The sequence below is a fragment of the Nerophis lumbriciformis genome, linkage group LG14 (genome assembly GCF_033978685.3).
Source record: "Nerophis lumbriciformis linkage group LG14, RoL_Nlum_v2.1, whole genome shotgun sequence".
Taxonomy (NCBI): domain Eukaryota; kingdom Metazoa; phylum Chordata; class Actinopteri; order Syngnathiformes; family Syngnathidae; genus Nerophis; species Nerophis lumbriciformis.
This window is the reverse complement of record NC_084561.2, coordinates 29,911,883-29,925,228: the sequence shown is the minus strand read 5'-3', so window position 1 is coordinate 29,925,228 and position 13,346 is coordinate 29,911,883. Positions and strand designations below refer to the sequence as shown.

Genomic DNA, 13,346 nt, shown 5'->3' with positions numbered 1-13,346 from the left:
ATACATTCATGTTCAGCAATCTTTTGTGTTGCCCTATGAACATACATGAGTATTTCATAATTAGAGTTAAAAAACACGTACCTGTGGCGACAACATATATTTTCTGTAACAAAATACGAACGAGGGGATCCTTCGATGCAACTTCAGACTGTGTGTGCACCTACAGCTCTTGTGCGCTATTTCACGCACTTCCAGAGAGGAGGAGACTGGGAAGGACTATCAGCAAGGTGCGCAAAGTGTGTGTGTGTGTGTGTGGGGGGGGGGGGGGGGGGGGGGGGGGGGGGGGGATTCAAGTACCTCAACTTTAGGGGTTGATAAAACTAATTAAATTGATTCATTTTGGTGTCTGCAGTTCTGGCGTTTTTTCAATTAAATTGATTCATTTTGGTGTCTGCAGTTCTGGCGTTTTTTCAATCATGTTTTTTTTTTTGTGTGTCGGAAATATATCAATATAATAATCTCCTATATTAAAAATATCTTGCAATATGCATTTTCTTGCCTATCCACACGCGGGATCACTATTTAGTGCCCTAAATAGCACCTTCAATGTGCTAAAAATAGGTTCAGTTGTCGAGATTGTGCTTCAATATAGCCTACTGTAAAAAAAGGTGGTCCATAAAATTGTGTGCTGATCGTCGTCAACATGACGAAACGCAAAAGGTTGGAAAATGTGATGCCATAAATGTGGAAGGAAATTAGTATCTCCATGGCGACAGCCAGTATACACAAAAAAACCTCATGTAAATAAGGCGGTATGCACCACTGTGGCAATTGTTATCAACTGTACACGCATTCTGTATAGATCATCCGCAACCACCTCATCAGTGGTGTGCCGTCAGGGCCAGCAATGCCTTCTCTGCTGGCCTAACAATCAGAAATCATGATCATAATTAAAGATAAACATTTTTTTTTAATTTACTTTCCCTAAATATCTAAAATTATTCATATTCTCTTCATGTCATATTATGCTCGTTCCAATGCTGTTGTTATTTGGATCTTGGTCGATCAGACCATGGGGTTTAAAACAGCAATTACAATTGCATTACCTTGTACTTACTGTATGTATGTTATACTGCATATTATTTCTTGTGTGCTGTAATTAGTGAGCCATTGCAGGAGTTGCCAAAAAAAATAATTTTGTGGTATTATGTCTCGTCAGGTGGCACATGAACACATTTATATAAAATACATAAATTAATGTAATGTGACAAGCACGACTGTTTTCTGAATCAATTTTAGTGTCTGGATTTAGTTACTCTTTCAAACAATGTAACATATGAGGGGTGAATTAATTAATCATAATACTGATTGATCTTACAATGCATTGGAGATTTTCATAAACAATCAACATTATGAAGTACCAACAGCTGCACAACAAATTCCGTTTTCTTATGAGAGTTTGGGGGTGTTGAAAGCTGCCATCAAGCTAAGATAACAAATAAAGACACTGGTAAGTACTTGATATCATGTTGTGTATAGCAATCCCCATTGCTATACGTGCTTGTTATAATGCTTTTTGATCCATAATCTCACCTTGGATTATTTTACTAAAAATGTCCAATATTTCAGAACTGATAGGGGTTGAATCTGTATATCAATAGCGTGCTTGTCTCCATGCAGCCACACACTACATGCACTTTTATGTGAAACCAACAACATTCTATGACAAAAAAGATAATGACAGACTATTGAATAGTGGAATTGAACTAGAAGTTACCTTGTGTCTGCCACCTTGCGGTCTGGGTTGGGGCTTGAGGTTGGCGTCAGGTCCAATTTGGACGGAAACGCTGTCCTGTCCTCCAATGGGCTTGGGGTGCGGGTCCAATTCTGCCAAGGATTCTGAGATGCTTGTGCAGAGGCTTGGGGATCATTGTCATGGGCGGAGCGTTGGTTACTGTGAAAGGGCAGCGTCTGTGTGTCCAGCTCCAGCGGGACGCCTACAATCCGCTCTTGCCTCAGTAGAGGACGGCGGCCATGTGTGGACTGGCTCCGAGGTTTGGAACCCAGCTGTGGGTTTCCGTGGCTCGTAGCAGAGGATGAATGGTTTAGGGGAGACTCCTCGGCATCAAAACCGGTGTTGTCATAGTGAGGAGCCTCAGACCACTCAAAAGGCTCACTTAGTGGACGTCTGTCACCACGTTGCTGCAGTGTCCCTGATGGAGGAGTTTCTCTTTGTGATAGCAAGGGCTTGGAGTCAATAGGTTTGGGGAAAGACTGGGCCAGCCTAAAGTAAGACAAGAAATTAGATTTTTAAATGACATTGAAGAATAAGAGTGAAACGCCAAAAACAAGATACATACAGGTTTTAGAGCAACATATGTTGCCATCCAAGCAACGTTATCATGGACGCCCATGCTTATTTCAGCAAGACAATGCCAAGCCACGTGTTACAACAGCGTGGCTTCATACTAATAGAGTGCGCGTACTAGACTGGCCTGCCTGTAGTCCAGACCTGTCTTCCATTGAAAATATGTGGCGCAATATGAAGCATAAAATACCACAACGGAGACCCCGGACTGTTGAACAACTTAGTTTCTCAGTTCGAACATTAAATATCTTGTCTTTGCAGTCTATTCAATTGAATATAAGTTGAAAATGATTTGCAAATCATTGTATTCTGTTTTTATTTACGAATTACACAACGTGCCAACTTCACTGGTTTTGGGTTTTGTGTTTTGTAATTTCTCAAACAGTAACACCACACATAATTTGATTAATTTAGCTAAAAGCCCTCTTGTGCAATGAATAATACAGAGAAAACATTGAAATACATGGTACCGGTCCGTGGATCGATTGGTACCGGGCCGCACAAGAAATAAAAAAAAACAAATAATAAAAAATTAAAAAAAAAAAAATAAAAAAAAAATATATATATATATATATATATATATATATATATATAATTTTTTTATTTTATTTTATTAAATCAACATAAAAAACAAAAGATACACTTACAATTAGTGCACCAACCCAAAAAACCTCCATCCCCCATTTACACTCATTCGCACAAAAGGGTTGTTTCTTTCTGTTATTAATATTTCTGGTTCCTACATTATATATCAATATAGATCAATACAGTCTGCAGGGATACAGTCCGTAAGCACACATGATGGTATTTTTTTATGACAAAAAACAAATAAATTTGTCCCCCGGTCCGTGGGACAAATTTTCAAGCGTTGACCGGTCCGCAGTTACAAAAAGGTTGGGGACCACTGCAGTAGTGTACTAAATAGTAAAATGTGTATGTAGTTGCAATTCAAAGACATTAGATGGCAATAATGTATAGGCTACGGTGTGTTAGCTTAGCCAGGAAGTAGTCTTTGTCATCAAATTCAATGTGCCAGTATTTTCTTTTGTTGAGTCCCACAAAGTGTTTAAACTGTAAGTATTGTATTTATTACACTTAGTGGTCATTTTTTGTTACCAAATTTGGAGGTGTTAAAATCGCCATGTAAAATCGCTAATGCTATTCATTAGCATTTATCTGGCAAATACAATGTAAATTAGCATCAGGCAAGCACAATTTTAAAAGTGGAGCCTTAACGTTGTAATATACTCTCGCGTCACTACGCCGTCTTGCTCTTACCCCTGCTAACCCTCCCTTAGACCTTGATGTGCACATCCAAAACAAATTTTGCTTTTCGTCAGCGCCCACATGAACCGCTATGAGATCTATGATTGGTCAGCTTGTTTTTACATCATTTCCGGGGATTCCCGCCCGGCAAAAGCTAAAAATCAACAAAACAAACAAAAACAATGGAGCCAATACAACCAATTTTACAAAAATGTTTCGCCAAACTACAAATTCTTAACGGCAACTGCTATCAAACAACTTTTTATTCAAGTTATCATAAAAACAACTAATTATTTACACTTAAGCAGAGAAAATAAATCCACATGCATTTAGCTTGTTAGCTTCCTTCATCATGGACTGGACTCTCACACTATTAACTAGATCCACTCAACGTCCATTTCACCGGTCGCTCAGAATTTATATAAATAAACTTTGATTGATTGATTGACTGATCACAGGCGAACAATGGCAAGTAAAGAGAAATGGGGAAGGTTTTGAAGATGAATCAATTCTAACTAGAAGGAAGGAATTGCGTGTGAATGCTCCAATGTTGAAGTTGAACTGAAATGCTGACAGAATGTATTATGAATGTAAGAAGTTTGAATGTTGGAATGTTTTGAATGTTGAAAAGCTGATGCTGAACTGAAATGCTAATGGAATGTAGGGAGAATGTAAAAATGGGTTAAATGTTGAAATTGTTTAAACGCTGAAATGGTTTGAATGTTGGAATGGTTTGAATGTTGAAGAGTTAGAATTTCAAGGAAAAACGGAATTTGGTTTGGAATGTGGGAAAGTGTTCGTTTGAATGTCCAGGATAAGAGGAATGTGTTAATGTTGGAATGGTTGGATTGTGGGAATTGTGCAACTTCGGAAAATGTCCCATTTATTTCAAAGGGAACTTCCCGGAAATTTGGGGATTTTGGGAAAAGCGAAATTTTTTAAAAATGATTAGGAGCATGAATGTCCTAAATGTGCTGAATTGGTTGGTGTTGGAATTGTTTAAATCGGGCAAGAAATGTTGAAGTAGTAAATAGTATTAGGGAATTTTGGGAAAAACGGGATTTTTTTTTTTTGAAAATGCTAAAAAATGTGAATGTTGTAAATGGTTGGTGTTGGAATTTTTCAAATCGGTCGAGAAATGTTGAAGTAGTAACATTTTTAATGTGACATTAAGAGACATGGTATTACGGAATTCATGGAATTTCGGGAAAACCTGGAATTTTTTCAGTTAAAAAAACAACTGTTTTTTGTCCTGATTAAGAGGAATGATTTGACGGTAAAACGGTTGAAGTGGGTTGAAAAATGTGGAAAGAGTAGTCGCCAGAAAAAAGGGTGAAAATAGGGCTTTGGAAAACCAGGAATTCTGGAAAGTCTTGGAATTTTTTTTAACTTGAAAAAAGGGATGTTTAAATTTTCTGGAAGGTGGAATGTGTTGAAGATGAAATGGTTTGAATTGGTTACAAACTGTGGAAATGGTGGAAGTTTGAAAAATGGCCATTTTATTTTGAATGGGAAAAATGTCCCGGAAAACCTGAAATTCTGGGAAATCTGGGAATTTTTGGAATTTGTCAAGGGAAAGCCCGGGATTACCGAATAGGCTGAACAGTTTGAAGTTGGAATGGTTTGAATCGGGTGAAAAATGTAGAGCGCGCCAAAATCTGGAGAAGAACAATAGTAATAAGTTGAATAATAAATAGATGAATTTTGGTGTAGAAAACCATATGTGTGAATGCTTTGGAGCATTGACACAATAATTACAACTTTTATGACGTGGTAATTATGCAAATATTCATCTGAAAATAGATGAAAAATTAGAAATCGCAAAACAACGTCACGCTAGTAGGAGTAGGAGGAGCAAGCCATCGTCGTTTCTGCGTTTTGATGCAACTGTACAATCCAGTCTTAGAGTGTCAAAAATAGATATTTTTCATGGTTACCTCAATTGCTCGTGTTTATTTGCAATTAGTGGGTGGTCTCAGAATAAACGTCGAAGAGTAGCGGGAATTTACTGCATCGTGAAACTATTGGTTGGAAATGCTACCATGCATGTTGAACCTTTCTACCTAATTATGGATCCGCTGCCGGCGTTGTTTAGTGGTAATAACCTCTAAACACACACTGATGTTTGGACTGGTCAGCTTTCAAGCGGGGGAGGAAAAAGAGAGAGAGAGAGAGAGAGAGAGAGAAAAAGAGTGAATCGTGACAAGTCTGTAGCATCCTAATGAGCTTCTCTGACCTTGACAGAGCAAGCAAAGGAATGGAAAAGACAGAGAGGGATGTGAGACGGGAGGCAGTTTAAATAGGATGGATAGAGCAGAGCAATGAGATGGGAGATGGATGAGGATGATAGATGAGTGAGACTGAAGTTAAGGGGATGACGTTGAATGAAAAGAGGACATGATGGATAGTTGTACATAAGCGACAGAGATGACATTGAATACTGCATGCACTGTCATTGTTTATCTGTGTGTACCTATTGGTCCAGTGTGTTTGAAGAGCCTGATCCTTGTTGGGCGCTGGTAGGGCAGGGTTGTGTTGGTGCGCATGAGTGTGTGCATGTGAGTGTGCGTGCGAGTGTGCTTGCGAGTGTGCGTGCGAGTGTGCGTGCGAGTGTGCGTGCGAGTGTGCGTGCGAGTGTGCGTTAGCGGGCGGGTTGGAGGAGCCAGAGGAGCCTTGCGAGGGAGAGTAGTCCGAGTAGGTGGCTGAGGAGCCACTGTGGTTCAGACAGTGGAGCTTATCCACCTCCTCATCCGTAGACTCTGAAGAGGACAGACACACAGTTCTGTAAACATGACAAACTCGGATTTACTTATAAAAATTGAAAAGGTCAAGATAATGTCTAAACATAAACTGGGGTGATTACGTATTCCATTCCCATGGCTGATTTTGTTATGTTTACCTCTAAAAAAAGAAGTGAACAGTCTGCAATTTGTATGGCGGGTTTATTTTAGGAGAGAGGCCAAATAATTACAAAACAATTAGTTCAGCTAGCTGGTTTGTGTTACCTCTGGTTAACAAAGAGATTGAATGTGCCTCGATGGCTGTCATATCTTCTTATCCACAAGTATTGTTGAATGGGTATTGTCGGAGGGTAAGCTTGTCACTTCAATCATTGCTTTGTTGTTCTTATTCCCTCGTAGTAGTAGTGTAAGCGTGCGTGTTATATGTTGTTTGCTGTGTGATGTTGCCTCCGTCTAATTGATATCAAGTTCATTTTAGTGTGGTGCTGGTTGTTGCTTTCGCTAGTAAAAAATATATTTTTCTGCATTGAACTTGCTGTGCTTCTGACGCTGTCACATTGACATACAACCACATCAAAAGTACCGTGTCACGTTACATCATGAAATCATCGGTAACGGCGTTGTAACATAACGTTTACAGACGTAATTAATTTGATTTCTCGTTACTAGTATAAGTAACGGCGTTATTAAGAACACTGCATGTTGATACCCGATTATTAAAGAGCCTTCTTGTATTTTTTTATACTAATTATCTACAAAAAAGCCAAAAAGCTTGGTTGACATCCATGCCATAAAGCTGGAATTGGGGTGGGGTTGGAGTTGCTCAATTTTCTTGTAGATTGATAAACATTATGTGTGATTTTTGCAAATAAAATAAATGGAGGGGGAAATTTAACATTTAATTTTTATTTTATTCTTGTATGTATTTCTGTTGTTTTAAATTACATTTTATTTGTAATATAACGGTATTTTTGCTTGTGGCCATTGATAGAAATTTGACTATTTGAAACATTTCATTGTAAATCTGTCAGATTTGTATTTGAATGCCCCTCCTTAAAGGAGAACTGAATTTTTTGGACTTTTGCCTATCATTCACAATTCTTATATAAGACAAGAAGACATATGTTTTTCTATTTCTATGCATTCTAAATAGTAAAAAAATGCGATAAAAAATCCGCTTAGAATGGAGCCTATGGGAGTCGTTCTATTCTGCCTATAAAACCCTTAAAAACATCCAAAGACTTCCATTAAGGTGTTATATACATGGTGTAAGTATATATGTAATGTAGTAACAGGTACATTTATAATAACATGTCATGTTTATGTATTTTGATAATTTTAGGCTTACGCAGCACATTAATTTTAAAAAACGCATCATGACTTTAGCTTTTTTCCTCAACAACATCACTGATTATTACTTACTGCAGACTTCATGAGGGCTAACAAACATAAGAAAACATCACTTTCTGTACAATGTCAGCTGTCATTAAGATGCCGACTGATAGAATCATGTTATATTTCCGTTTGATGAAGAATGACTCATTATCCTCGAGAGGAAAATGAGGGTGGAACCCAACGTCTTTTTGTGTCTTTCTCGCCATTTCCGGGTCTCAATTGGCTGCCAAAGTGAACTAGCTTGTCGGATTACTTCCTCATCCTTCTACTATCAAGGTGAGAGCCAATATTTATGATATAAAATAAACTTTCACGAGCACCGAGGCGAGGGAGCAGCTCATGTCAACATAGGCACACAAGCTTGTTATCGTGGGACTGCTATACATAGTTTGTCTATTTATGATATAAAATAAACTTTCACGAGCACCGAGGCGAGGGAGCAGCTCATGTCAACATAGGCGCACAAGCTTGTTATCGTGGCACTGCTATACATAGATTGTCTGCGTTAGCGCTTATAATAACAAAATCACTAAGACTTGGTCAATATTCAAGTTGTAAATGGAGTATTGGCGGTGCTTTTTGGATGTTTTTTTTATTTGGTTTTATGGGCAGAATAGAGGACCTCCAATTGGCTCCATTGTAAGCGGACTTTTATTTTTGTTTATTTACTATTTAGAATGCATTAAAAAAATACATCCATCGTCATATCTTTCATAATAATTGTGAATGTAGAGACAATTCCAAAAAAAGTGCAGTTCTCCTTTAAGAGTATCTGTGTAGGCAGCTAAAACAATACGTTGTCAGGAGACAGCATCAAAACCTTTCCAGGTTTTGAAGATCTCTCAAGAGAACTGGAACAAAACCCTTCTTGATTTGATTACCGAGTACAACAAATGTTGGTTGTTGATCGAGGATTAAAAACGTTTCTCATGTAATCATATAAAAATAAATGCATACCCTCTATATACATTATTTTGTTATTTGACTTTGACATTTATTTTTTCTGGATTTTTTTTGTTGATATTCTGTCTCTCTAAAAAATAATTATGGACAATTCATGTCCTTGTTAGGGGGTAAACATACATAATCAGCAGGGATCAAACAGGTATATTGAATTCAGACATTCTGAGCAGCATTATAGTATTCCCTTACTCACAGTGCTCGGTGCTAAAATTAATCTGCGTAGCACCATGACTAATTAATGGACACTGTTATAACATGCCTGAAGCACTTTATAACAGACCAGATTAAATGTGTTTATGACTGATGTGTTTCAGTGGGATACGCCACCTTTCTTGTCCTTGCCAAGCAGCACCACCTTTGGTTTGTAAATCGGTGGCTCTACCAGGGTGGGCCTCATGTCAGATATGCGGATGTCATTGGGTGAGCCGCCCATTGAGTCCTGTAAGAAGTCAATCATAAGGTTAATCAGGGACAAGCATCACTGGACAGCCACTGTGGCTTTAAATAGAAAACCGTCGTGTGAATGATTTAGATGTATAGGTTTGTTAAATTATGTCTCTTTTAAATTAATACATTTGAAAGAAATGTGAATTTGTGGAATGACCAATATAACATTTATGTCAGATAAATAGTGACTGCCTGCATTAACAGCCAATTCTGCTGTTACTACTGACTCTTGTTTTGTTTGGTTCCAGTATCCCATCCCCTGTGCTACAAATCAGGTACATGTGCCAGCTAAAGTGAAATAAATTTAGTCAAATTGTTTGATCTTGAGAAGACTGGTGCCATAGGGCAACTTCAGGATAGTGTCAATTGGAATGAGCCCGAGTAGTGTCCTATTGTCAAACTGAAATGGGGGATGGTCTCACTATGCATCATCTTTAGCAGATTTGCGGTCAGGGTTTGGAGGACAATATGGCACATGGCTCTTTGCCCAGACAATCTGGAACAGACCAATATACTGGTTCATAGAGTTGACATGATGCCTTTCAATGAATGCCTTTCGGGCTGCTGTCAGAAACACGTGCACCAGAACCTAAACATGTTGCAAAACATTCTTGTGAACAGACCAATATATCATATAGCTACAACAATACCTTTACTATGATGTCAACGTTCATCGCTAGCTGTAGCATTAGGTACAGTACACCAGCACAACAAATTTAGAGTCAATCAAAAAATTCTTAGGAACAATTCATGATTCTTTGCCAACTTCAATTCCGAAAACCTTTTGTTAATTTCCTCTAGATAGTCAAGTTTGATCGTCTTCTCGACGCTCTACCAGATCCCAAGCCGACCCCAGCAAAGCTGATCCAAGGACTTAACCATTCAATCTGCGCAGTGTTTGTTTATTTAGTGTTGTAGACTTATTTTACGGTGTGAAAAGTCGTTAATGAGATTTACAGTAAAAATTTGATTATTTGCGGTGTACCTGACACATGAAACGGAATGTATTGGTGTGTGTGTGTGTGGGGCGGGGGGAGACGACTACTACCATGGACTGGCCCATAAAAAGCAGATATTCACAACTGCACCATCAGTAACCCAATTTGAACATTTTTCGACTACGCTTAAGCCAAACGAAATAAACTAAAACAAGTCTGCCAGTCAACGTTCACCTGCAAACCAATTGGAATATTTGTGTGTGTGATAGAGGCACAAACCTCTGAGCTCTCTGTCAGGTCCTCTTTGTCCTTCCTCTTTGGAATGTCAATGCCAGAGTTATGCATCAGTCCCTGGTCCATCAACTGAGTCTGAGAGAAGTCCTGCATCTCTCTGTCTGTTACCTGATTAGCACACATTTTTATTTTCACATTATCAACGAAACACAAATATTAGAGTACAGTGAAACCTCCATTTACGAACCCCTTATTGTACACATTTTTGGATTTACGAACCACAGACCGAATAAAAATACACTTTAGTGTACAAACCTTGTCTCATTGTACAAACGTTTCATCCATCTCTGAAACGGAAACTCTGATAATTGCTCCCGATAAAAAGATCCCCCTGATCAAGAACTACCTTGGTGCTCTGGGTGCATCTGTTAAAAGCAGCCTCAGAAACCTTGGGGTTGTGTTTGATCAGTCAATGTCTTTGGAGGGTCACTGTCATCAACTGACCAAATACTGTTTTTATCATCTCAGAAATATTTCTAAAATGAGAAATGTGTTGTTAAATTTGGATCTGGAAATGATCATTCGCACATTCATTTCATCTCGTATTGACTATTGCAATTCTCTTTTCACTCTTTTCAACAAGTCAACGCTAAAGAGACTTCAGACTGTACAAAATGTTTTGACCGGTGCACCCAGAACAGTCCATATTACCCCCATTTTATCCAGTCTTCATTGGCTTCCAGTCAAATTCCACATTGAGTGTAAAATTTTAGTTCTGACAGTCCGTGCGTTGCATGGTGGGGCCCCTCAGTATATCACTGACTTGCTATGGACTCTTCAGGGCGCAGCCTCCGGTCTTCAGGCCAAGGTCTTCTAAAAATCCCCAAAACTCGTTTTAAAACCCGTGGAGACCTGGCATTCCAGGCTATAGGTCCCAGACTCTGGAACAATTTGCACCAGTCCCTCCGTGTCGTGACTGTGTTGACACTTTTAAGAAACATTTGAAAACTTCTCTTTTTAGTAAAGCTCCTAGTTAATGCATCTTTTAACTATCAATTTTAATCCACTTTGTATTCTTTTTATAATGTTGCCCCTGTTGTTTTAATTGAATTGTTGTTTTATTTCACCTATGTTTTGTACAGCGCTTTGTGATTTTATCTGTGAAAAGCGTTTAAAAATAAAATGTACTTACTTACTTACTTGTGGGTCTTGCAGCGCAATCATTCTGTACCCGACAGCACAGATCGATCTCAAATGCTCATTTAGTCAACATAGCAGTGCTGCTGTTAACTGCTGTGCTACTTTCTGTACTTTTAAGTGTATTTAGGCCATTTTACAAATGTTTTGTAGTTTTTCTAGATCAATATGATTTGAGAAAAAAAACAATGGACAAGTGATTTGAAACATTCGGAAGTATTCACAGCGTTGTTCTGCTCCTGCTTTCGCTGTACACCACGCCAAGAAGATTGACCAACAAGGGAAAGTAAATTTTAATTGTTATACTTAATCATTGTTAAAGCTGTTAAAACTAAGGAGTTTTTGGACTTCAACCTATGGGAGCACCACGGGGCTAGTGTGTGCGTATCGGCAGTTTCCATTGTTTTTTGTGGAGAAATTTGCTTAATCATACAAACTTTTTTTTATTTACTAAGGCTTTTCAAGAACCATCGAAGTTCGTAAATTGAGGTATTTTTACTCTGTAATTTTGATGCTCATGCCTTTTGAGTGTGTGCGGGATTGTTCGTGTATGTTTCCTACCTCTTTAGGAGGGAGGGGCCATGGTGGTTCATATTGTTCATTGCTGTGGTGCGTAAGTTCCATGTTCGTTCCTGCTGAGGTGGCACTGCCGGTGCTAAGATGATGCTGGTGCCCATGTCCAGTGTGGATATTTTTACCCACAAGACTTTGCACTGACTTGACCATGTTTTTCAGATCTTCAGGGTAGGGTGTTGGGTAGCGTTTGAGGTTTATCTCCACCTATTTAAAAAGAGGAATGGCCATCACACACACAGAGCGAGGAACATGTTTCATATTTACTGCTTCTTTTCTGATCTGAGATTACTAGTTAGGGAAATGTGTTACCAAAGCCAAGTGGAATCGTTTCTATCGTAATATTCAATTTTATTAAGGATAGCCCTTTGAGATGCAGCATCTCGTTTTCAAAGGGGTCCCTACACAAATACAGAAATCATAAAACACAAAGTAGAATAAAATACAAAACCCAAAACCAGTGAAGTTGGCACGTTGTGTAAATCGTAAATAAAAACAGAATACAATGATTTGCAAATCCTTTTCAACCTATATTCAATTAAATAGACTGCAAAGACAAGATACTTAACATTCGAATTGGAAAACATTGTTATTTTTAGCAAATATTAGCTCATTTGGAATTTGATACCTGCAACATGTTTAAAAAAAGCTGGCACATGTGGCAAAAAAGACTGAGAAAGTTGAGGAATGCTCATCAAACACTTATTTGGAACATCCCACAGGTGAACAGGCTAATTGGGAACAGGTGGGTGATTGGGTATAAAAGCAGCTTCCATGAAATGCTCAGTCATTCACAAACAAGGATGGGGCGAGGGTCACCACTTTGTGAGCAGATGCGTGAGCAAATTGTCCAACAGTTTAAGAACATTTCTTAACAAGCTATTGCAAGGAATTTAGGGATTTCACCATCTACCGTCCGCAATATCATCAAAAGGTTCAGAGAATCTGGAGAAATCACTGCACGGCCGAAAACCAACATTGAATGCCCGTGACCTTCGATCGCTCAGGCAGTACTGCATCAAAAACCGACATCAGCGTGTAAAGGATATCACCACATGGGCTCAGGAACACTTCAGAAAACCACTGTCAGTAACTACAGTTGGTCGCTACATCTGTAAGTGCAAGTTAAAACTCTCCTATGCAAAGCGAAAGCCATTTATAAACAACACCAAGAAAAGCCGCCGGCTTCGCTGGGACCGAGCTCATCTAAGATGGACTGATGCAAAGTGGAAAAGTGTTCTGTGGTCTGACGAGTCCACATTTCAAATTGTTTTTGGAAACTGT

The 13,346-nt window shown here is 38.7% G+C and overlaps 1 protein-coding gene across 13 annotated transcripts in view; it reads right to left on the bottom strand.

The window, feature by feature from the left end:
* The window catches only part of lrrc7 (leucine rich repeat containing 7), a 355,766-nt gene that overhangs the window by 43,701 nt on the left and 298,719 nt on the right, over positions 1-13,346 (bottom strand). For all 13 annotated transcript variants that reach the window (XM_061975629.2, XM_061975636.2, XM_061975630.2 and 10 more), the window contains 5 exons: positions 12,051-12,269; positions 10,338-10,460; positions 9,001-9,112; positions 6,048-6,333; positions 1,718-2,224 (listed from right to left, as the gene is read on the bottom strand). In XM_061975629.2, the coding sequence (XP_061831613.2) occupies positions 1,718-2,224; positions 6,048-6,333; positions 9,001-9,112; positions 10,338-10,460; positions 12,051-12,269 (1,247 nt within the window). The remainder of the gene's footprint in view (positions 1-1,717; positions 2,225-6,047; positions 6,334-9,000; positions 9,113-10,337; positions 10,461-12,050; positions 12,270-13,346) is intronic.